Genomic DNA, 27,310 nt, shown 5'->3' with positions numbered 1-27,310 from the left:
GTGTGTGTGTGTGTGTGTGTGTGTGTGTGTGTGTGTGCGTGTGTGTGTGTGTGGGTATATGTTCGCCTGTTTGAGGTGGGCCAGGTGTTCACCGGCCTCATGGGTCTGTGGCCCTCAGTCTTTTAAAAGTGCTGTGGGATGCAACCCTGCTGTGCTGCACCAATTCAAGCTGCTTAAATCTTGCCAAAACCACAAACCTGTCAATGAAACAACACTGCTATAATCAAATATTAACTTTTATTTGCAGAACCCATTTGCAGCAATGCTTATGAGTGAACAATCGAAATACATTATTTATATTATGCTACAGACGTCTGTATCTTGCTTGTTTTAACCAACAAAAACACATAACTAGGGTTAGGATAGGGTTTGTGTGTTGTATTCTTCGAGCCAGGGTTATTATGGTTAACTAAAACTAAAACCATAAAATAAAACTTGTTACTTGAAATAAAATAAATGTGAACTGAAATAAAATAATAACATTTCGAATTTTTGTTTAGTTTAACTTGAAGCACAACTAAAAATAAAAAATAAAAACTATAGACATAAAATATTACCCAAATTTTAAAATTAAAGTGAAAACTGAAAACAAACAAAAAAATAATCTAATTATATTAACAAATATTATAATGTCAATGACGCTGAAATAAAACCACTTCATGCAAAGGTGTAAGAACAATCGAAAAAGTCTGAGGGACAAATTTTACGTTATAAATCTAGCTAATGAATATTAATTTATATATCTAATAATAAATAATATTAAATATTAAAAGTTCAAAAGCCAGTTAAAATGAATGCTTGCCACAGTAGCGTTACAGTTTGTTGTTAGTTTGCCATTCAGTCTTTAAAAAAAAAAACATCTCTTAAAAGAACTTGGACAAGAAACAAAATTTTCAAGTGTAGTAAAATAAATAAATAAATAGAGATTATTATATATTTCTTTTAAGAACTTGTTATATATATATTTTTTTATTTTTTTATTTTTAAGAATGTTAAACACACATATATACATATTTATACACAAAAACACACACACTCACACTAATTTATGAGAATTGTAATATATACTAACACTAATAAATAAAATACATAAACATAAAATACAAAATACAAAAACATAAGAAATACCAATATTTGATGTGTTTTTATATGTATTTATTTTTAAGAACTGTTTAAGACATATACACACATTGCTTGCCACAGTAGCGTTACAGTTTGTTGTTAGTTTGCCATTCAGTCTTTAAAAAAAAAAACATCTCTTAAAAGAACTTGGACAAGAAACAAAATTTTCAAGTGTAGTAAAATAAATAAATAAATAGAGACAGACAGACAGACAGACAGACAGACAGACAGACAGACAGACAGACAGACAGACAGACAGACAGACAGACAGACAGACAGACAGACAGACAGACAGACAGACAGACAGACAGACAGACTAAAATAAATAAATAAATAGAGACAGACAGACAGACAGACAGACAGACAGACAGACAGAGAGAGACAGATAGACAAATAGATCCAATATGCATTTAATACACACAGCAATCTGGCTAATGTGGCCAAATCTAAATGAAATATGCATATCTAATCAGTCAGAAATTTGATTGATCAAAATGCAAGAAATAAGCATAAACATCTCAGAAGTGTCTTAAATATCTTGCACACACTCCAATGTCACAACAAATGCCCTATAGACCACTTATAACGTACTATACAGTCCTTGTTCATTCACAAAATCTGGGACATAAAGTCAGGATTATATTTATGATAAAGATTTAGACTTAGAAAATGTAGCAGTTATCACAATAGGCACAACAATAAAACGATTGATTCATCTTTCTCTGAAAGGTGGTACTTTATCTGTTGGCCCAGGCTGAAGTTGTTAAATAATAATGGCTGCCTGAGAAATTATGCTGGCTATTTAAAAAATAAATAAATATATACAATCCATCCACAAAGCTGTTTAGACATGAGGAGAATTAAATGGATTCCTTCTAGAATAATTCTACTTTGAATAACAATGGCAGGTTGTTCGCACACGGAAAATGAGGTGTTGGCAGTGGACATGTCTCTCATTCTCCATTGTTGATTATTGAAATAATTCTGTTTCCTTGAGACCTGATCTGACAATTAGACAGAAAATGAAACAACGGCAGCGTACCTTTCCTTTTGTCAGTACATTTAGAAGAATGGATGACCTTCAAGCTCAAAAACACACTGAATAAACAAACATAAGCATATTGTAAAGCTCAAATGATTGGACCAGCTTCTTTTTGTGTAGTGTGGACAAACAATGTCATTTACTGTTGGAAAATCTATAATAATGTACCAATGCCAAGTTTTCAGAGACAGATCCATATCCTGTCCTGCCGCCACCCCTCGCCTGCCCTTGTGAGATGTGAGCGATGAGAGACAACATTATCATAGACAATTCAGCAGGGAGAGTTTGCTCACATTTAATTTGCCATGTTCTGGTATATATATATATATACACCAATAATATGCACCTACCACACCCAAACCCATCAATTACTGTCTTGGATATGTCTTGGTCAATTACTGTCACAGACACACAAACACCTAAGACCATCAAGAAAATTTTGAAAGAGTGAAACAGGATAAACAAGAAATATATGCAGGGCATGCATGTATGTATGTATGTATTTATTTATTTGTTTGTTTGTGAATGGCACACTACAAAACATGTAATATATAGATTATTTAAATTATTTAATATTTTGCCATACCAATAAATAAAGCAAATTATTAATATTATTAAAGTAAGATATACAACAGTAATATATAATATATACTAAAATACTAAGCTATACTAATATTTATGAGAATTCATACTAATACTAATAAATTTAGGACCATGTGATATTTCAGTTTTTCTTTTTTAATAAATCTGCAAAAATGTCAACAATTCTGTGTTTTTCTGTCAATATGGGGTGCTGTGTGTACATTAATGAGGAAAAAAAATTAACTTAAATGATTTTAGCAAATGGCTGCAATATAACAAAGAGTGAAAAATTGAAGGGGGTCTGAGTACTTTCCGTACCCACTGTATATATATATATATATATATACACGCGCACACACACACACAGGCATTAAATAGTTTTTGCAGTGTGCCACTCTTTTCTTCCATCATTAATCATGACTCATTCTGGCTGCGCACATTCATTGAAATAACATGCACTTATGAAACATTCAAAATACCATCAGGAACATGTAATAAGAAAGTCAATGGTCAATTTTGATTTCATGTTAACTTTAACATCCGTACCCTTATCGAGTACTTCACCTGCCCCTACATCTCCCCCTTTCACCCCGCTTGCAGTGGATTTGAAAGCCCAGCACTGGATTTATCGAGCTGTTTTTGACCCCATTAGAGGTTTGAGAAGAGCTGAGCGATTTCACCTCCCCTCTCTGGCTATGTGGATATAATCTCCTAATTACTGGAAGTCTACGTGATGTTCTTCAACACTGCAATTATCTGGCTTATTTAGTGAGTCTGTGTGTGTGTATGTACGTGCATGTGTGTGTTTCATTAAAAAGGATTTATGAAGTAGCATCTGATGGTGTGTTGAGACAGTTTGTTAATGGAATAAAACATGCCAGCGCTTCATTAGATGTTTGTCATGTTTATCTTTGGCTTAATGGCACGTTTGTAAATGAACTGTGTTCTGTCTTTTCACTCAAATATGTCTGTCTCACCGATTTTCTGTTTCAACAAAAAAAACGAGAATGTTCTCTTAAAGAGACAATGGCAAGGAAATTAACACAAAGAGTATGTTGCCATATGGCTACACCATGCGGTAGAGGGTTAAGATTCAAGCTTCACTAGTTTTTTTGGGGGGATAACAAAACAGGGACTTATATTAATAAACTCAATATATAGTATGGACGCACCAATGTATCAGCCAATAAACACTGTCCACTGTTTTCCCTTCACCAAATATTATAATGTGCCTCCCATCCAATAATCGCAAAGAGTTGTGTGGTTTGTTACATCTGATAAGAAACAAAGTCTCAGCTTTCTAATGTCGTACATTTTATTACAAAAATCCAACAAATTCAGTACACACCTTATTGATGATGCAGACTTTGTACAGGCAAACAGATGAACCCAGAATATAAATGCAATGCGCAAAGCTTAATATTAAATGTTTTCCCATAGAAAACCATTATAAAGAAGACACTTAACCATGTAGCGCATTGCGTTCTGGGCTCATTTTCTTGCCTGTATAAAGCATGTATCATCAATAAGCTGTTTACTGAATTTAATCATTTAATATCACCGTTTTAAAGGCACTTTAAGTGTTTTCACATTAAACGTTTTAGAATGTTCTGCTGTTTTTAATGATTGACATATTGCAGTGGGTGATTTATATGGATTGCTGATGGCCAAAACTTGCTGCAGTTCTATGGATGTTTTGCCCGCCAGGTCTTCGAGCCAGTCACGTGACTGAAAACTATCAATTTAGTTGTATACAAACATTTTTATTGTGTGTGACTGTTATATCTGAAAATAAATAGCACTGAATATAATAGTTTTGTTGTTAATTTTAACCTCTAATATTATGTACCTGTATAGTTTATGGCATTAGTTGGGAGAGAGTATAGTGAGTCTATTAATTTTGTAGTTTATTTTGCAAACCAGGTCAGAACTATGAATCAAAATGTATTTTATCTAATATGCAGGTCACTTTCAGCATGACATTTGTGTCCCACTGGTTGCCCTTTTCTCTGTAAGTCAGATTTCACATTCAAAGCAGTCTTACGAGTCTCTGAGGTTCTTTACAAACCGGGAAACATAGTGTCTTTAATTTGTGTGTGGTTAGGGCATGCATAAGGTCAGAAAGTCTAGCTCTGTTTCTGCCTTATTTTGTGTGCAGTAAAGAGCACAGGCCGCCTGGCTCTGTCTGTCTCTGCGGCGAGGCCCAGTTCGTAGAGTCTGTATGCTTTCAAGGCTTCTCTGGGTTCAAGTCTGGTGACAGTAGGCAGTAGGCATTCTAGATGACTGTTCTGTACTGAATTTTCATCCAGTGGGTTGGTTTTATTTGCTCTAGAAAGTAACCACTCAAAACATTCTAGCAACAGCATAGCAGCACTAACAACCACTCAGAATACCCTAACCACCACTTAGCAACCACCTAGAAAACCCTAGCAACAGCATAACAACATAACATCTCTATCAACCACCCAAAACACCCTAACAATTATTTAGCAATCATCCAACAACACCCTAGCAACAGCATACCAACACTAACCACCACCCAGAATACTACAACATCTACGTAGCAACCACCCGGAGAATAATAGCAACAGCATAGCAGCTCAATCAACCACCCAAAAAACACTAACAATAACCCAGAATACCCTAACAACTACCTAGCAACCACCCAGAACACCCTAGCAACAGCATGACATCTCTATCAAGCACCCAAAACACCCTAACAATCATGTAGCAACCACAAACAACACCCTAGCAACAGCATACCAACACTAACAACCACCCAGAATATAGCAACATCTACCTAAAAACCACCCAGAGAATTCTAGCAACAGCATAGCAGCTCAATCAACCACCCAAACAACACTAATAATCACCCAAAATACCCTAACCACCACTTAATAACCACCCAGAATACTCTAGCAACAACACATCTCTACACAAAACTCATCTACACATAACAACTAGGGATGTAACGATTAACCGCGAGCCGGTTGAAAATCGATTCAAATATGTGACGATTCAAATCGGTTGAGATGCTAAACAAATCACGATTCATTTAGGTGTAGGAGTTTATATAATTGTATGTCTGAGGGGAACTTACTGTCTTTAGAAAAGTTTAGATGGTATTTTTTCTTTTCATCTTGCCTCTGTATAACGCATATTAAAGTTCATAAGTTCAGCGCTGCTTTGTTTACAGTGGAAACCAAGGAAATGCTTTAAGCGTATAAAGCGATTAGTCAACAGAACTAAGTAAAGCGCTGAAAATCGTGAATCGAATCGAATCGTGAAATCAAAATTGTGAATCGATTTGAATCGTGAGTTGAGTGAATCGTTACATCCCTAATAACAACCCCTTAGCAACCACCCAAAACGCTCTAACAATTACCTAGCAACCACCCAGAACACTATAGCAACAGTATAGCAATATTAACTACCACCAAGAATACCCTAAACAACTACTTATCAACCACCCAGAACATACTAGCAAAAGCTTATTAGCTTGATCAACCATCTAAAACACCCTAACAACACTAATAATCACAGTGAATACTCTAACAAATAACTAGCAACCATTTAGAACAGGGCCTCCAAACTCGGTCCTGAAGGGCTGTGCAAAAACACAAACTCAATAAGAAGAATGCTGAACATCCTTCAAAGGCCTTGTGAATAATGTTTACCCTGCTAACTTTAAATATTTTCCTTTTTAATTTTAGTTAGTTTTAGTCCAGGGGTCTCCAAACTCGGTCCTGGAGGGCCGGTGTCCTGCAGAGTTTAGCTCCAACTTACCTCAACACACCTGCCTGGAAGTTTCTAGTGTGCCTAGTAAGACCATGATTAGCTTTCAGGTGTGTTTGATTAAGGTTGGAGCTAAACTCTGCAGGACACCGGCCCTCCAGGACAAAGTTAGGAGACCCCTGATTTAGAACATCCTAGCAACAGTATATCAGCTCAAACGGACACAAGTTTACTTCAAGAATGAACGAACAATGAGGCATAGATGAGGCTGAAGTTCGGTGTTTAAAAAACGGAGCAAACGGAAAGAGACAGCGCGATCTATATTATAGCTCTATAAATGAAGCATTAACAACAAAGAGGCCGCTCTCGTACTGTATAATGACAGCAGACCCTTCTCAGCCGTTCCAGCAACAGACGCAACCCGGAAAACTATCGGCATGGATTTTTGCCGATACCTGATAGTTCCAGCAAAAAACTATCGGTGCCGATTAATCGGCAAAACCAATACATCGGTCGACCTCTACTATAAACCACAATAAACTCCCTAACAACTACCTAGAAACCACACAAAACATCCTAGCAACAGCACAGCAGCTCAATCAACCGGCCGGAATACCGTAACAACTAGGGGTGGGAGAAAAAAATAGATCCATCGCGATTCTCTCTCCAACGATTCTGTGGAAAAACTAAGAATCTCAGAAATTCTCAGAATCGATCCTGAGCTTAGTTTTTAACCAGATGCGCGATGACGCTGAGTTTGCTTTAGAAACACCCGTATTCTGCTTGCTTGCAATTCCTCACACACATACACCACTCGAACCTTCCGTAAAATAATCTTTCATAAAGTTCGGAAAGGTTGAAGCGAATTACAAGGACATTCACGGGCTTCATTGCACAGGATGCGCTGTGAGAGACGCGCGCTTTGTTTGATGTTACAATCGAAGTGTGCGGACTCGCCCGTCGGTATTTTCCTTACAAATGCTCTACGAAGTCATCATTTATGTGGTTTGGAATGCAGTGGACTTATATATTTAAAATATGAACTTCACTAACAGAAGGCTGCTTTCAATTTCAAATGCTGACATGTGTTTTGTTTGTGAAGACTGCTCGTGCATGCGGCTGTGCGCGACTCCGCGTAAGTGGTTTAATGCACTTGCGTCTCAAAATGGTTTTATGATGCAAAATTAATGTAAACAGCCAGTTATCTCTTATGGGATTATACGGACAGTACAAACCACATTACTACTTATATTTCAAAAGAGATCCGTGCGCATCTATTTTGGTAATAGATCTCCCGCTGTCAATCTGGTCATAGTAAAAAACAACAGTAAAGATGAAGAAAAATCACTCACAGTTCTTGAATGGAAAACGTTCAGATAATCTTAAATACTGAAAACACTCTTCGTTTGTTGTTTGTAATATGTATCTATGCTCCTCTTTATTATTTGCTACTTGCTTGTGTTTTAAAATTATATTAGTTTAAAATTCTTAACATACAACTGTTTTAATTATTTTTTTTCAATTTGTAATTATTTAGAAAGTACTTAATTACTTATGTAAGGATATGTAAATGTAAGGATTGTAAGATTCTCAAGTCAGTAAACGAATTAATTAAAAAGGGTGAAAAAAGTAGATCAAGAATCGTTCTGGAATCGGATCGTGACTCCCAGAATCGGAATCGGATTGGATCGTGAGGTGACGATTCCCACCCCTAGTAACAACTACATAGCAACCACAAAGAATACCCTAGCAACAGCATAGCTGCATTAACAACCACCCAGAATACCCTAAGAACTATTTAGCAACCACACAGAATGTCCTAGCAACAGCATAGCAGCACTATCAAACACCAGAATACCCTAACAACTACACAGCAACCATCCAAAACATCCTAGCAGTAGCACATCAGCTCTATCAACCTCAAAACACAATAGCAAGCACTTAGCAACCACCCATAACACCCTAGCAAATATTAACAAACACACAGAATACCCTAGCAACAGCACAGCAGCAATAACAACCACCCAAAATACCCTAACAACTACACAGCAACCACCCAGAACATCCTAGCAATAGCATATCAGCTCTATCAAACTCCCAAAACACAATATCAAGCACTTAGCAACCACCCATAACACCCTAGCAAGCATCAACAACCACCCAGAATACCCTAACAACTACTTAGCAGCCACCCAGAACATCCTAGCAATAGCATGTCAGCTCTACCAAGCACCCAAAACACACTTACATGCACCTAGCAACCACCCAGAGCACCCTAGCAACCATCCAGCTGCACTAATAACCTCCCACAACAGCCCAGCATGCAGCAGTGAGTTTGCAGGGGCCTTTTGCAAGTGCTGTTGTTTTCTTCATAAATTTTAGAATTGTAGTTAAACTTTCTCTGACTGTTTGTTATGAATTTGATTTTTCATTCTGCTCATGTCTGGACTGATAGCCTAAATCTGGAATGGCCCAGAAAACTCCATTATCATGCACCAGAACATCTGCATTGAGTTCAACTCATTCACTCGCATAAACACCCGTTACTATGTATGTGCACATTGTGGGGAAAATCCCCCATAGCAATAATGCCATTTGTTCTATCAAGGTGGGGATCTCTGTAATTGTGTTTAAGTAATTTGCTCAGATCCAGTGAAACACCTATGCTGTTTCTCACTGTCAGACGTTGCTTTCTCTTCTGCCACACCTCGTTCTTTTCCAACCAGATGAATGATGGTCTAAATATATTTTTTTCCACCCAGTTCTGACTCCTAATGTAGATACATTGCTTGTTTTTTCTCCGATGGGTATATCAACCATTCACTTTGTGACTTTGTTTCTCAGTCTAGCCATCCGTCTGTCTCTCTCTCTCTGTCGATCTGTCTGATTCTTACTCATTTATTTTTCTTTTCTTAAATTAAAACATGTCTAAGATGAGCAACGCTTGCACTTCTGAATTTTATTAAGAAGCTGTGTAAAAGGGAATCAGTATTTTGTTGTTTATAAGGCCTGTTTCTCCAAAGAGGTTTTGGAGAATGTTTTATTCCCCACCTAAAGATAAATACTCTTTTAAAGCCAGAAGAAAGAAGTAAAAAAAGATAAAACACAGTTCTTATATGCACCCTTTGTCCATATTTGATTAAATTCTCAGTCTTATTCAACAGTATCAGTTAACAGAGAAGCGATCAGTATCAGTGTGATATAGGGCTGGGCGATATGTCAAAAATATCTTATCGATAATCGCCTTTAAAAATATCGCGATATCCGATAATATCGTCTACCTAAGCCCCACCTCGACCACGCCCCGCCCCTGCCGAGACAACATTGCCGACATGCACCATATACACACACCATGTTCAGTTTGGTCTTAATTATTGCCACAAAGTTTGGTTTTACTTTTCTTAGTTTGTGCTTAAACTAACAGAAAACATTAGCTTTGCTGTTATTTTTGGTGTTGCTAAAAATTTCCACACTGTTCTTATCAAATTTGTTTTTGAAATGAATTTCGTTTTGTGAGGAGAACTGTTGAGGAAAAAGAATAGAACCTAATTTTAAGTTCATCATGGTGAAGTTGGACATTCTGGTGGTGATTGTAAGAATGATAAATGCATGTTAATGTCATATAATAATTTCTTGAATAAAATATGCTGATTTTCTGATGTTTCTCTTTCTTTTTGGCATTATCGCCTGTGTAGACACATTTCATGATGGTAAGTTTGATGTCCTTAATTATAACAATTGTGGCGTTGTTTTTAAACTTGTAGTCAAGCTATAACGTATTTGATATTTATCATGTATGACTAAAATCATGCAGGGATTAAAAATTCATTCCGAGCAAAAACATTAAGGTTTTTTTAAACAATTTTCCTTTCTGGTAGACTACTAGTTCGGAGGTCTCTTTCGGCCCGTTTTTAACTAAATAAAAATAACTGCTTTATTTAATTAGAAGCAGGGTAATTTAAATTTCATTTTTATATTGTAAGTTTTATCATTTTTATTTTATTAATCAAAATACAACGCCCACAATATAATATTCAGTGTTGGGCTGCCGAAACTCCAAACACATGCATGTTGAGGGGCGAGCTGAGAAGTCTGATGTCATCATCCGTTTGCAACAAAACTTTATAGTTTTGTTGCAAATTAATTAAGAATTTATAGTGCTATATCTCAGCTTAATTAAACATAATTATATTGTATACACGGTTTACAAAATCTGTAAAAATATTGCACTGAAATGTGCGCTGAAGGAATTTGCGTATTTTAATTATACCTGTCATTTTTGTGGTTTTTCATCATTATACAGTCTGAGGGATTTTCTTTTCTTTTGTTCTTTGATTAACATTATAATGACTGGCGGCAGCGGCTGCTGTCAATGCACAGATCCAATACGCCCTTGTTTTCTTTCTCAACTCTTTACGTTCACTTAAGACATAACTCACTGTATTTATGGGATATTTTGATACAATTCTGTGTGTATTTGTCCATTCGAATGTGTAAGAATGCGAGAAAGAGAGCTCAGTCCAGTGTTTGCGTATATAAGAGGCGGCTTTTGTGCGTGTGCTTTGTGTGCGTGTGTGTGCAGCACAGAAAACAGTGCGCAAGTGCAGAAGGGAGTTCTATTTCGTCTTCTTGCAGTTGAATCTTTTGAAATCACAATAAATGCGCATACAGAAATCGAGACGCAGAATCGAAATGTAATTTTATAACAAGTAATTTGATTCCTGACCTTAGGCATCTGATCTGATTTCCGAAATTGGAATAGCTTTTCGATTCCCAACCCTCCTACTAAATTATTTAATTCTTGCATGCAAAAAAACCTGTATGGTGACTATGTAAAATATTTTTTGCAACTTACTAGGTTTATCATTTGTCATTTTTTCCCGATAATGTCGATAATTGTCTGTTACCTGATGGTTTACATCGACATCGCGATACTTACGAGACATCGTCGATATACGATAATATCGTCATATCGCCCAGCCCTAGTGTGATATGCTAAGGTTTTGTGTGATTTCTCAAGTGTACTTGTTTATCTATAAATTCGAAACATATAGTCTCAGATTCAAACAAGAGCCAGTTCTTTAGCAAGGATAGTCTACTGTAAAATTATAGTGTTTGACAGTGCCTTTGTCACGGTGCTGCTACTGTGTCAGAGTGAGGAGACGGAGGGAATCCAGAACAAAATTAGACTAACACCAAGGAACACACACGTAGCACAGGAATCAACGAACAATACTGGACGCTGGACATGGAAACACACAGGGCTTAAATTATGGGACTAATCAAGGAATTAACAAGACACACCTGGAAATAATTAACATAATCAGACATGAGGGAGAAACTAGGTCATGGGGAGAACATGGGGAGAAAAACACAAGACACGGGAACACAGGACTGACAGCATTATCACCCTCGCACCCTTGAAGTCCAGATTAATTTATCTCAGAAAATCTTATGAAAACATGCCAAGATCACATTTTACCCCAAAATAAAAAAAAATAAAAAAAAAATAAAATAAATAAATAAATAAATAAACATTTTATATGGGCACTATTATTGATAATTTATTCTAATAAATTATTAAATTAAGTTTTTTTTTTTAAATTTCTAAAATCCACATAAGTGGTAAGTGTGCACGTTATGCTTTGCCCACTTTCTAAAATCCACATAGCTGGTAAATTTGCACGTTATGCTTTGCCCACTTTCTAAAATCCACATAAGTGGTAACTGTGCACATTATGCTTTGCCCACTTTTCTGGAATCCTGTATGGTAAGGGTTACGCATTATTAACCTTGTTCCCTTTCTCTGAGCTGGTTTTGACCCCGGTACCTTGGGCTCCACTCATCTAGTGTGTCTCTTCGACACACTCTGGAAGCATCACTCCCCTCACCATTGAAGGTTATTGTGAGCATGGTGCTTTCTACAATCGCGCTGTAGGTTGAGCCCCCTCTCATTGAGAGCTGGGTTTGTGCTCCCTCAGCTAAGGTAAACTACTGCTAGCCGTTCCAGCATTGGAACATGCTGTAGAGCCGTCTAACGTACCAGGGGCAACTCCCATGGCAATATGGTAGAGTTGGTACTTAGTGCTCGCCATGGTTTCTGTCATGCACTCCCCTAAGCATGGCGGCGTGGGTATAGCGTTCCCCATAGCGACCCCTAGAGGACGCAGTTCGAAGTTCCCATGAACGGGAACGTCTCAGGTTACTTATGTAACCATGGTTCCCTGAGTAGGGAACGAGACACTGCGTCCTCTAGGTTTCTTGCCATGCTGCGGACGCAAGCTTCAAACGAAGAAGTGGATGATGTGTTCTCCCGGAGCCTATTTATATTATAGTCGCACCGGTAGTGACGTCATGGCTGTCGCCGGCCAACGTGTTGTTGGTGTTTTTTCAATGTATGCTTCAGACACGGACCCCGCAACCCCTAGAGGACGCAGTGTCTCGTTTCCTACTCAGGGAACCATGGTTTCATAAGTAACCTGAGACGTTTTCACTGTCACAGTAATGCAAAATTGTTATTGTTTGAGAAGATTGTTTTTAATTTAGAGGTAAATAAGTAAATAAATAAATAGTGATGTTCATTACATTCACAATACTGTAATATAATATATTAATCTAACTATTTTAATAATATTTTTTTTTTATCATATATATCCATATATATATACAGGGAGAAATAAAGAAATGAATGAATAAATAAATAAATTCTTTATTCACTTGATTTTCTTTATAAAACATATATATTCTTACTTTATTCTTGTGATTTTAGGGTGATACTGTATATGACCTGCTGTAAAAACTCCCTTGGCAAATACCAAAACTGTGAGAATAGGTTCATATTTCTATTATACCCATTATCTATTGAGTTATTTCCCAAGTCAGTTTTGTTTTGACCAGAAAAAAATACAAATGTGTAAACACTTCTTTTCTCTAATTCTATTTGCTTTAAAAGTTCCATATTGTCAAAACTGAAATGTCATGGCTTTTTTCATGATAACTGAGGTCTAAGGGCTATGTAACTACCATATAAGTTTCAAAACAGTAAATCCACAGACAAATACACACAGCCTGCATAAAGTAGCTGTGCCTTTTCACGAGCCGTTGTGACTTCCGTAAAAAGGTGACGTCAGAACTACACCGTCACCACCCCGAGCACTGCCCACAGTCCCACTCTCCTTTTGCCAAACCGCGTACATGCCATTGCTGAGCAACAACAACACGGAAACATGTCAAGAAAACACTGTTCAGTCCATAGATGTCAGGAAACTACATCATTGCACAGGCTTCCGAACTAGGGTTGGGCCGATAGACGATGCCATCATCCATCGCCGATGGCTGATAGACTTCACGATGTTGAGCCGGCATAATCTGAAATTATAGTTTGTAAACGGTTATGCAACGCTAACGTGATGCTAACGTGTTGCTAACTTGATGCTGATGTGTTGTATCAGTAGGAAAGCAATAGTTACGTAGATTACTGCATTCGGTTTTTGAAAAAAAAAAAATGTAATTACCATTCTGAAACATCCTGTTGTGAGCGCATTTGATGAGGTGGTTGGTTGTCGCCTGTCGTCGCCGATTCGGGGTCTGAGTCCGGCTCAAACATGTAAGGCCGGAAAACATTTCCCTCAGCAGTGGCCATCATTATCGGTGTTTCTATTTACAGGTGTTTCTATTTTTCTATTTGCCATAGCAGGCTACAGCATACATGACCCTAGTTACCTGTGGTTGGCCTGGCAGGGCGTCACTCAGAAAACAACAGTCCAATCAGAAGAGAGACTCATGAATATTAATTAGACAGGCCAAAATCGACCTGTTCAAAGCAGAGCTCCTGAGAAAGGAGCTGTGAAAATATATTTAGATAGTTTTTCGTACTTATACCGCAAATATATATTCTTAAGGACATCCAAACCTAAAATAAAACTCCAGAAAGGTGTATAATATGTGACCTTTAACAACAAAGCTTAAAACCAGAAGAATAAATCTATATCATAAAGTCCTTCTATCAGAGTCTGAATCCAAAGCCTTGTGGCTCTCGCACTCCATTTGTGCTGATTTCTAAAAGAGATGCTAAAAGATTGTCACTAATGGATCTGTGGTGTTAAAGGTCTAACGAATCACAGTTGCCGGAGTGATAACGGAAGCGAAAAAGTGACAGCGAACAGAGAGAAACAGAGTGTAAAGGTGGCTGAAGAGGACCAAACAAAGACACACAAAGAGAAAAATGGTGAGACGGGCAAGAAAAGGAGGGACAACACTGACTTATGGTCCAGACAAAAGCTCTAGTCAAGCACCTAATTTAAGGTCGTCCTGTGCTCTGTCTAATTAACTATTTACCAGGTCATCCATCACGAGCTCTATTCAGCTATTCACAGAGACCTCTCCTCTCCAGATTAAAGGATAAATGTTTCATTACCATGGGCGTGTGTTCAGCTAAAAATGGTTGCTAGCTGTAGCATTCATATTCGGTATTGTAATGAGGAAAAAAGGAAGCTGAATCACCGTTAATTAATCTTTGCCTCAGAAGAGAGAATGGCTACCGCGGCTTGAAAGAGGAGCGCGGGCTCACTTGTTAGCTTAAAGCTTTCCGTGTTTGCTTTGAAAGGGAAAAAGTGGTGTTTGTCTGGAGACAGAGTCAGAGCTAATCCTCAGAGGGACGCTTTACTGCATGTCCACCTCTTGTCAATTATGCTGCCAGTTCCAAGGCTCTGTGTACGCTGCAATTAGATCCTCCTCCCAGGCACTATCTGAAATACATTTACATATGATTGCTTATGCGGAATTGTATCTAAGTAATGTGAATTACAACCTGTTTATATAATATACTACCAGTCAAAAGTTTAGTAAAATTAAGGCTGCATTTATATTTGATTAAAAATTAAGTAAAAACAGCAATATTCTGAAATATTATAACAATTTAAAATGACTTTTTGTATTTTAAAACATTATATTATGTTATATTAAATATTATGTGACGTTGAAGACAGAAGTAATCACAGGAATATTTAAACTGTAATGATATTTCACAATTATTATTTTTTTGACCTTGGTGCACATAAAAGTCTTCTTTCAAAAACATTTTTAAAAAATTATTAAAATATTAATTAAAATGTATGTGTTTAAAACTTACTTGTGTGTGTGTGTATATATATATATATATATATATATATACACTGAACAAAATTATAAACGCAACACTTTTGTTTTCGCCCCCATTTTTCGAGACTTACGTTTTAGACACTATATTTCCTCTTTTTGCTCTATTTCGTCAACAAAAATAATTCCAAGCACAGTCACAGCACTGTTGTCACCGTCTCTGAGCAGCATGAGGGCATTTCGTTCCTGAATGAATCATTCGTTAAATTATTCGGTTCAATCGCAATGACTCCAAAGCTGTTTAGTTACTTCAAAAACAGCGATTTTACCACCTCATTGCTGAGGAATATAATGTAGTGATCTAGTATCTATGGTATTTTATTAATAAAAGTCGCAGGGCAGCGCTGATAATAAGTTTCTGTGTGTGCGCAGCGGAATCTGCAATCTGCAATCTCCCACCTCTCTCCAGACAGACCATGGTATAAACATGTACTGTATATATATATATATATATATATATATATATATATGTATACGCACGCACACATTGTGATTTTGGTCATACCGCACTTTCCTAGTGTAGGAAATATAAAATTTTTACACAGAATAATAACCTATGAAACTATTATTAAAAAAATTACAAAATGCATTTACATAAAATGGTGTCATAATGGTCCAACAGTATCATGGATGGTGATTTATTTTCTCAATCTCAATTTCTCCCCAATTTTAAATCGAAAGTTGTTCTAGTTTCATTCCATGCTATAGCTCAAAATCTTTTAATAGTCAAAAGCTGCCTCGAGTGAGAAGTTATAGCAGCTGGTAACACCATTTCATACCTTTAAGCATGACAGCTAAGCGTTTTTGCTAAGAATAACTTCAAATTTAACAATATCATCATTTTGTCATACACAACATATCCCATGTCACCGAAAGATTGCAAAGCATCATTACACTGCATCTGTAAAGGTCATCAGATTGATGCGGTTTGGTCATTCTGCTGAACACAGAGCTCAACTGATGCAATAGAATGTGGGATTGCCTGAATAAATGAAGTTATTGCAGTGGATTTAGTTCATTTAGTGGGATTTGATGAGCGTCTATTGAGTCTCTCACCACGCCTGCAATACTTTTCACACTATGGAATTATTTATTCATTTTTAGGGCAAAACTGAATCCGCAAATGTTGCATAACACAGCATTAGCCACATACAGCTTTGACAGTTTGAAGCCCACAAGATACAGGAAGCTGATATTTTCAGTATCCTTCTTTTTCTTTTTTAATTTTTCCAGCATTCTGGAATCCATACAATTACATAATTTGTCAAGGACAAACCCACACAAAAACTGCTCTAGTGTTTCTCTTTCATAGCTCATGAGACTTAAGTAACATATTTAGAAAATTACATTATCAGTGACATTCCTTTTAAAATCCTAAGAATAAATAAAAATAGACACAAATAAGTCAACTGTTAACATACAGTACAAGTACAAGTTGAGTTAATTTTGAAATCTCATAAAATCAGCTCAGATTTTGAGACATTGTTGCGATCTATTGAGAAACTCGCACATTTGAGATTACTGGGTTCTTTCTCTCAAAAATCTGAGACACATGAGCAAAAATCTATTTAATAGTATGAACGACTTTTGAGAGAAGGTATTTTCTTTCCTTCAGGAAAGAAAAGTGAAATGCATTTAAACATGTGGGTTTTATGTTTGGTGACATTAACATATTATTATGTATTCTTATAGCTGTTATTGCTCTATACAATCAATTTACTCTCCATCCTTTAAATCCTCAATGACTCATTCATTCTTCCCATCTATTCAATAAGGTGGGGGTTTCCTGTCTCTCCTCTTGTTGATTGCTGATAACGCTGCCATCTTAACAACTGACACTGAGCAAACACAGTTTACACTTACAGGAGTGATAATAATTAGAAGTGATCTCTCTAATAATGGCCTCCTTTATATTGCTGTCAAAAGCCAAGAGGCTGATTTGATTTTGTTTACATACAGCAATCCAAAGTAAACTGAATAATGCCATTGTGAATTATTTTTGATTATACCTGGATACATCTTGCTTCAGTTGTTTGTACACATTAAATGCAATATTTAGCAGTCAGTTTGAGGTCAGCCGTCACTCAGAGTGCTATTTGGCAGAAACATGGAAAGACCACTGACCTTGATAACTTCACTCTCACAAAATACACAGCAGGAAAATTCAGCTGCTTTCCATACAAGAACCAATTTGTTGCCTTGCAAACTCTTGAAAACAACAGTTATACTTATATATATCTGCAATACTTCATAATAATTTGTAATATTTAATATATATATAACATACAATACAGAAATATGTAAACAAAAAATAGGTATATATTTAATATAAGTAATATATTAACTGATTTTGTGTATATATACACTTTTATATATACAATACATATAGGAAATATATAATTAAATATATCGTATATTTTTTTTTTGTGTGTGTATATATAAACTTATTTGTGTTATATATAATATATATAACACAAATTATTTAATATATGTATGTATGTATATGTATATATTTAACTGATTTAAATGTTTACACAGACACATATAGTAGGTAGTACTATTTATCTATTTTATGATTTTTTTTCTTCTATTAAATTAAATAACTTTTTTTAAATAAAATAAAAATATTTGAAATTAAATGACATTTAAAATGAATTAAAAACAAAATGTAATTTAAAAATTAACTCCGACTCAAACCACAATACAGGAAAAAAATAACACTTGTAAATCCAGTGCAATATCAGGCAGATTTGATTTGTTGACTAAGACATTCTTAACATTAAACCTCTCAACAAACAGACTGCACACGTCATTGCACACAATTGAAAAAAAATCCCCAAGTCCTACCATGATCTTTTAAATCCCAGCACTATCCAGACCACAGCTAGTCTGATTCATCCTACGTCAACCCATGCGTCTTCATAACAGCTGATACCCTTTTTTCCACACCTGCGAGTAGCAGATGAAGCTCTGTATCAGAGAGACCTCTCAGCAGACCGAGGCTCCCTCCAACAGAGCCTATCTGTGAGTCTGCTGCTCTCTGCCATGTATTCTGATCATCCACATTATTTGGCTGATAACAGGAGACTGGAGTGGAAATGACTTCTTTGCTGTCTGTATAAATATGGATGGTTCTGAAGAGGGTCTTGTTTAGAGTGACAGTCCGAGGGAAAGTTATAATACAAAGCTTTATACTAAAAGCTCACCACAGTGAATTAGCTCTCCGTGTTGGAGAGCTGCAGGCTGGAATATTTTCAGCAGTTTTAATACATTTTTCGACTGACTGGAAGGAAAAGGAATCTTTACAGCTGCCTGCCCGAAACGGAGGCAAAAACCTCTTGGAAAAAAATGCTCTTCAGACATTGACTCCAAACACAAGCAAAACTGCAGACCCAATAGCTACAAGCTTAAAACACAAACATCTCTCTGTTAACAATGCTTTCCTACTGAAACACTTCTAAACTCACTGCCCTTTCTATAGACAACCATGTTCACCAGGTTTCTGCTTTCGTATTAAGTGTTGATTTATATAATGTTACCTATACTGTATAGTAAGATTATAACCTAAGAGATGCACATTCATCAAACTTGCACCAATGGCATTGGTGTAAATAATGTCAAACCTGGTTGGTTACACCTAAAGGAGCCATATTTGAATGTGAAAGCAAGTGCAAATGAATATTGTGAGTTTTAGCAGATGGGAAGATTTTCAGAGGATAAATATATCATTCTGTTTATGACTCCACACTTGCACAAGTCACATGGTTTATGGCAGTTTTTTTTTTTCACAAGTAATTACAAAGAAACGGCAAGTAACAATGAACTAAACTTGAAATTTTTAAGTAGAAAGACTGAAATAGTATTTTCTCATAAAACATACTTTAAAAATATTTTTACAGTGTGAGTAAATTGTAATGACTAGGTTTTTCCCCCTTTCAGCACAGAGGTCATGTAAACTACTACATGTAAGCTACTCTTCACTCATTTTGAAATCAATCAGATTATTTTATGGTTGACTACTGCTTACAAGGGCCAAAAGTGAGAAAATCAAAGAAAATGAGAGAGTAAAAGCTTTCTGAGTGGGCTGTCTATCGCCACTCAAAACAAAAACATACGTCATTTATCATCCAAATATCAATACCTCCACACATCACAGTACGGAAATGAAGATGCCTTATTCATTTTCCTCTCCTCCTCACCTTCCCTCTCTCAACCCCTGGCAGATCCATCTGCACGACTAGACTACTGCTCTTTCTCATCCTTAACGCTCTCCGTCTCAGTATGATGGAATATTTAATGTGTTTTCAGTTCAATCAGGTTAGCTCAGTGAGGCGGGAGGGGCCACGGATACCCAATGGGTCCAAACAGTGAGAAGGACATGTCCATCTGGCATCCAAAACAACATCACAACTCCTGTGAGAAAGCACACTGCGAGGAGACGCACAAGTTGGTCATGCATGAAACAAATAGTTGTGCAGTGAGCTGCTTCCATCCTTAGAGCTTTACGGATTTAATCACTGCTGTATAGGGTGGAGCACTGCTATTTTTCAGTGCCTCCCAAAGCTTCTTGTGATCTTATGATGTGATCTTTAGTTAGATCTGCTCACGAGCTCACAGGTACAAGCTAAACAAACATCGTCAATGCTTTGTTAAAGCCTAATTAGTCCAGGGATAATGCAGTACAAATGTTTTTCAACCATGTTCTACAGTGCCCTAATAAAGCTCTGCTGTCCTCTTTGGGTTGAAAACAGCAAAACAGGAAGCTGAACTCAGCTCTGAGTCTTTATGTTGTTGATTTCGGCACCATGGACAGCACCTTTCTGAATTAACCTGATGTAGAATGCAAACCAAATGTTAGACTGAATTCTTGTGATAAAACTTGATAGAATACAGTTTTCCTTGACCTGTTTATCAATAAATACCAGGGGAAACTAGAGAATATTACACTGAAAATTGATTTTTTTTATTTTACTATTTTGCAGTAAGATATGCATATACATTTCAGATATATTATGAGCTGAACATACTCATTTTTAGTTACATATGCTCAATTCTAATGACTAAAGTCAGCATATTCGATTAGCATCCCTTTCTTCAGATACTGGTACTGTAAGAAAACAAACGCTCAAACATATTTCACATTTGATCATTGTATAAGAATAAATCAAATAAAACACGAACATTAAACGCAAAACAGCATGAACAGAACTGCACACGCAACTTATCAACAACAACTATTTACAATCCTTATAAACCCTCATTCATTGTCCAGGCCTTTGTAATTACATATTCAGGTGTAAAGCCAATGGCCACTCCCCCTGTCATGATACACAGAGCAGACCACTCGGTGTATCATGACATGGTGTCAGAAGTGGGATGGAGAAAAAGCATGGAAAACATCAGCAACAGTTGTTGGAAAAGCTCCTGAACCCAGATCTTACATTGTGCAAACAAAGGAAGGCACAATCTCTCGCCGGAACCGGAGACACATTCAGAGTGTCCCTGAAACACCTGTAACTCCGGAAACATCTGAGACACCAAATGGACAGACTGTAAGTGAGAACAGTGAAGGAACTGATGGACCCTCTCTTGAGACTGATTTAACCACAGACTTTATGAATGGGTCCAGTACCCCAGCTTCCATTACACCACACACTCTTACACCCACCCGCAAAAGAACCCTTGCTGGTAGGGAAGTAAAACAGCCCGTAAAGTTTAAGGACTATGTTTTGGGGTAGTTGTTAACAACCATACCGATGCAAAGAGTTTTCTTTCATGTTAACTTCTACAATGTACTGTAAAAAAAAAAAGAAAAGTGAATTGTTAAATGCTAACATGTTCGGTTTAAGTGACGAGTTATATTGAAGAGATTGTGAGCAGTGAATGTTATTACTGATATCTGATGTTGATATTGATGCCTGTTACTTGGTTGAGAAAGTAATTTGCTTTGTTCCATATTGCTTAGAGAGAGAAAAAAAACTAATGAGGCACAGTTGAACTTTAAAGAGGGGAGATGTGGTGAAATGTGAATAGTTTATTGTGATAGGCTGTTCTGGGTCGGGGTCCAGGGTTGCTAGGCAACGGAGGCGGGGCCAGTATGTGCAGCCTGCTGATGGAGATATAGCTAGAATGTTCTATGAGCGTGCGTGTTAATAAAGTTAAGACTGAGTTCACCGAGTAGTCTGCTCCGTGTATCATGACACCCCCCAAACAACATTTGCAAATAAGTAGACACGACCGCAGATTTACCCACAACTCAGATTTACTTAAACGACTTGACAAAACAGGGAATATTTGAAACCTCCCCATTATTAGTGTCTAAAATGAGACGCATAATTAAAATTGATTTAAAAAAGGAATGAAATACAAAACAATGTACTTCAATTTTATCACTGCATCAACAACGGGAAGAGTCTCCTCTCCGGTAGAAAACTACTAACCAACCTCGACCGTGAGCAAACTACCCAGCGTAAACCCAGTCAGATACTCAAGCTCACGCATCCCTTCATGAACGCTCATTAACGAGTTGAGAAATACGTTTAAGCTCGTGTCAAGACAAAGCAACTGTGATTCTTCCCTTGTTTTCAGCGGGACAGACTGTCTGTTCGCGACGCGTCAAACTAAAACGCGTTATAAACGAAGCGTCGCGTTCGCGTCGCGTACAACAGTACGACATTGTCGTATTTTTTACGGGGAGTTCTGAATATATGAGCAAATCGATTCAATGTTTGCAATATGTAACGGGAATCAAGCACATAATACCCTTCTCGTCCGTGACAGACATTTGGGAATGCGCGTGGCGTATGCGGCAGTTAAACTGTGTATAATAAATAAACAACAGCGAATTCAACAAATATAACTTTTTAAAAAATGATGTCCATGACTTACCCTCAACAATTAAAGTCTTCATGTTTTATGAATAAATCCAGTAAACGACTAATCCCAGAAAGAGGTCCCCTTTGGTCTAGAGAAGATGGTGTTTTCCTCGCTGTGGTCAATTTGAACAATTTGCAAACCTCACGGAAGATGAACTACTATCATCCCTGCCGCTAAACTTTACCCGACGGTCGCCGTACAGGCGCGGGACGGAGAGCAGCGTCTCCTGGTGGTTCCTTTCTCAGTCATTTGGACAGAGACACAATCACAGTAACATCCAAACTCAAAGATCTGCTGCTCACTGCCGACACGGAGCAGCCCGGAGGACTGCCGAGAGCTGGCGAAAGTCACACTGGAAGGGGGGATAAACTACTGGCGGGATGAATCCAAATAGGCTGTATGCCACATTTCCAGTGAAAGCAGAAGTATTCCAACTATCCGAGCGTCCGTGCAGCCGCGCGGGAGGAACGGAAAGAGGCTGTGGCGCCGTGCGCGTGAGAGAGAGAGTGAGGGGTGTGTGTGTGTGTGTGTGTGTGTGTGTGTGTGTGTGTGTGTGTGTGCAGAGAGAGAGAGAGAGAGAGAGAGAGTTGTAAAAGCGGTTTAGAGATTAATACACGGGTCACTTTTCCAGACATTATTTTAAACACATCAACACAAATGATGCAAAAATGTAATGAAAAAAATAATAATAATATGAAAAAGTCTCCAGCTTGTGTCAACCTTTTTAGTAATAAACTATTCAATAAATAAATAAATACACACATACATACATATGATAATGACACCAAGAGATCCTCATCAAGGCAAAGTCATCTTTTTCATACTTTGTATAACGTTAAAATGTCTCAGTTTAGCTTGAAATGGCACAATGCAGTCAAAAAACATGCATTATTATAAAATTAATGAAAATCACTAACATGAAACTGGAAAAGGCACCTGTTTCATAGAATGATCCCTATGTGTTTTTTTTTTTTTCTTAAAATATATTTTTAAGTTTTCTTTATCTTTCTGTGTCTTTTTTAATTATTCATCTAGTATTGTTATTTTCTGTGCTTTTTTAAAATAGTTAACTTCTCTTAAACTGTACTTTCACATTACTGTACCCCCATAGTCATGCAAATGAAGCTTAATTGAACTGAATATAAACAAACAAACAAAGACAGAGAGGCAAAGGGTATTGTGGGGTTGCTTTGTGAAAGAGAGAGAGACAGAAAGAGAGAGAGATTAATGTTTTATAGCACAGGAGCAGGAATAGAGCACTAATGAATCTTTTATAGATTTCAGACGCTTTGATGTGCAGAGAATTCATTTGTATAAAACAAAGGCATTCCTGCATATATATACACAAATAATTATAAACAAAAAAGCCTGAGGACATGTAAACTTTTAGAAATTGCAGATGCATTCATTTGACAACCCCATCTTTGACAGATGACATATAAAATCCATAATAACAGCTAAAGAACCAATAAAACAAATTCCCTTGCCTTCATTTAACACACTGCTCCATGAATCAACCGTCTCTGTTGAAAAAAATGTACAGGTAGGATAATTGTTTCTGTGAAACATGAGATGTTCAAATGAGAAAGATGACATTCAGGTTTGATGACTTTGAAGACCTCTCATGTTACAATTACAAAACGATCCATCCATATCCATCTGTTTTCTTCCCTCACAGACTAATGATGTGAATTATCCACTGATTAGACATGAAACAATGAAAATCAACATGTTACAAGTGCAAAGGAATGAAAACGATTGCTTAAGATTCATCCAAAATATGTACTTATTTGCCTTTCTAAAGAACTGGCAAAGCATTGTAAAAATATGGTTTATATAAAGCATTTTTAGCATTTATAACAACAATGCAAGATTTAAAAAAGAAAATAAATAAATAATAATAAACACTGAAATCTTAATAATGAAAAGAGGAGCTCAGACTTTCTACAAAACGTCTCCTTTTGTGTTCTCCAACAGATGAGAATGAGTTTTTAAGTACTTTCATTTCAGGTGAACTTTTCCTTTAACATTGCACAAAGAGTTGCATTCAAATGGCAGTTGTTTAACATTTCTATGCATTAATTTATATGTGGCTCCCATCGTGCAATAATGTAGCATCCAACTAATTTTGTCTATACACATTACCTTGAGGATTCTCCCAAGGTGTTTGTGCTGCATTTGAGATAGCCTGCTTTAATACTGAGCAATAACTGAGCCTGTGGCTACCAACCACAATTAATGCTGGAGTGTAATATGCAGTCACAGATCGTGGATGCAATACAGCGTGGGTACTTGAACAGTAGATGAAATTAGCATGTTAATTCACACACACAAATAAGTTATCAGGGATATTTTTTTGGGCAGAAGACGCCCCCCAGTGACCACAACAGATGGAGAAGTCGGTTCTGGATGCCGATTCTCTCTCACTCATTGTGTGTGGTGATATATAGCCAGTAGTGGGGCATGTTGTCACACTATATGGGAACCTGCTGTTACATGACACAGATGTAAAAGAGATGACTTTGAATATGATATATTGCCTTAAAATATAATCTTTTGATATATATCTTTATTTAAAATTATGGGTAACTTAACTCTTTTTAGCTACACTGAAAAAAATAATTTGGTGGTGAAACAATTTTCATAGTACAATTAATAGCAGATATCTCTAAAAATAGCAAAGAAAACGCAATTTTGAAGTAGAAAGACTAAAATAGTAAAAACTTACTATTACTAAGTAAAACTTACTCTGATAATGTTTGTTTTATTCAAAACTTTGAAAAATTATTTTTACAGTGTATATGTAAAAGAAAAAAACATTCATGAAAACATTGACAAAATAGTATACAAAATATGAAACTGTACGCAATTAATCGTATAAAATTGCAACATATAAGTTGCATGAGACAACTTGCACCAGTTTCATATTTATGAAAAAAATATTAAATATTTATATACCTTGTCCTGAGAACAAAGTTCAAACTCTTCTACAGTCTTTCTTTATAATTTATTTGACTCTTGCCTGAATGTATGCCATTATGGCTTTGATATATTCACTAATTTACTCACTAGAAAATGATCATAATTTAGACATTTTAAATTGGAGCAACAAAAACAAAAATTGTGACTTACTGTTTTGAATTAAGTGATGATTATAATTATTAAAACTTCCTATTGTGACAACTAGCCAGGTCTCCCCTTGAGAGAATAACTGAACTTTCAGACAGCAGAAAGGATTTAGAGAAGAGCATCAAATATGAACTGCTTGCTAAATGACTTCTTAAAGGTTGTTTTAAATGCACATATAAATTATTTATGATGGTCACGATTTCAAACTAATCCCTTCTCAAGTCTTAAAGAGTTGAAGTGATAGAGCGGATTTAAGAGGACAGAGAAAGAGAGAGAGCTTTCACGCTGGGAGCTGCTTTTAACCATTTCCATCACCCACGTCCAGAGCTTCCTGCAGGCTGTTAGTTTTATTTCAAATCACGATTCAAATTGTATTAGTTAGAGATCCGCCTGCGTACTGACATGTGAAGGAATCAAAGTTGGTCAATATTTGCTCTGTGAATCATGCTTTTTGAGTGCATCTGAAGCTCTCATCCAACTGAAAATTCTCCATTTATCCAATCATGCTGCTTTTGTAGGTTTTTTTTTTTTCAATTTTGAATCATATCACATGACACACAGTAATATAACAAATCTAATAAATTACACAAGCCTAAAATTCAGGTATTTTACAGAACAAAATAGAACAAAAGAATGGTGATAGAACAAAAGAAGGACATACAGACAGACAGAAACAGAACGATTGACAGATTGATATAATGATGGAAAGACATACAGACAGATACAATGATAGAATGGAGAGAGAGAGAGAGTTCCATGAACTGAAAAGTCATGATCCACTTGAGCTCCTAAAATTTTACAGTCTTTTAGAGTGAAGCAGGCCTTACAAAACATATATTAAACCGAAGAAAAAGTAAAAGGAATATTAAGGTGACCATGATAATTGTGAATTTCTTTGCAACTAAAGAGCATTGAAACAGAGCAATCAGAAGGAAAACTGGACAAGACAGAAGATACTGGAATCAATTCACATCCAAATAACAGGCAAGACTGAATCTCCATCTACACTGCATTTTAAAAGACTATTACAAAATATAGAAAACTAGTAGCAGTCTGAGAGTGAGAGTTAAAAAGTGACAGTTACAGAAAAAAACACAAAAAAAAACAACTACAATGGAAGCCATTGCAGGAGAGCCCCTTCCCCACTCCATCACATATCCACAGACTATCAAGAGCGCAAAAGACAAGAAAGCTTATAAATACATACAGCCTGCTGAGGAAAAACCCAGAGACCCTAATGGCAGATGATTCACAAAATGGGGACAGAGCCATCATCACTGTACACCTACAGTTCATTTTATAGTTGCACAATAGTTGATTACATGATCACAGATTTAGATCCATTCTCTTTCAGAGCATTCACAGACAAACCACTAACACCCCTATGAGACCGCAGTCAAAAAGGACAAAAAATACAAACATACATTCACAGCCCAGTAAGCTATACAACATTAGAAAGAATTAGAGATGGGCACAAAACAGCACAGAAAAATATGTGACAGCAATTGGCCATCTAAAAGTATGCTTACTTATAGACAACTTTCTAGGCAGAGTTTATCCTCGCAATGGAGATGGTGTCAGTCTGGCTGTGCAGAACACAAATTATATATTTGATTATTTGGCCAATTTATCTAACCTCACATCCTCTAGGAAAATCCATAAAACCAC

The 27,310-nt window shown here is 36.6% G+C and overlaps 1 protein-coding gene across 1 annotated transcript in view; it reads right to left on the bottom strand.

Moving 5' to 3' along the window:
- The window catches only part of LOC107667279 (reticulon-4 receptor-like), a 112,862-nt gene extending 89,848 nt beyond the window's left edge, over positions 1 to 23,014 (bottom strand). Inside the window, exon 1 of the mRNA XM_016458915.1 lies at positions 22,526 to 23,014. Coding sequence (XP_016314401.1) covers positions 22,526 to 22,547 — 22 coding nt within the window. The 5' untranslated portion in view covers positions 22,548 to 23,014. The remainder of the gene's footprint in view (positions 1 to 22,525) is intronic.
- Positions 23,015 to 27,310: the final 4,296 nt, after the last annotated feature.

Source organism: Sinocyclocheilus anshuiensis, unplaced genomic scaffold, assembly GCF_001515605.1.
Source record: "Sinocyclocheilus anshuiensis isolate Anshui unplaced genomic scaffold, SAMN03320099.WGS_v1.1 scaffold373, whole genome shotgun sequence".
Lineage (NCBI taxonomy): Eukaryota > Metazoa > Chordata > Actinopteri > Cypriniformes > Cyprinidae > Sinocyclocheilus > Sinocyclocheilus anshuiensis.
This window is presented reverse-complemented; position numbering and strand designations above follow the sequence as displayed.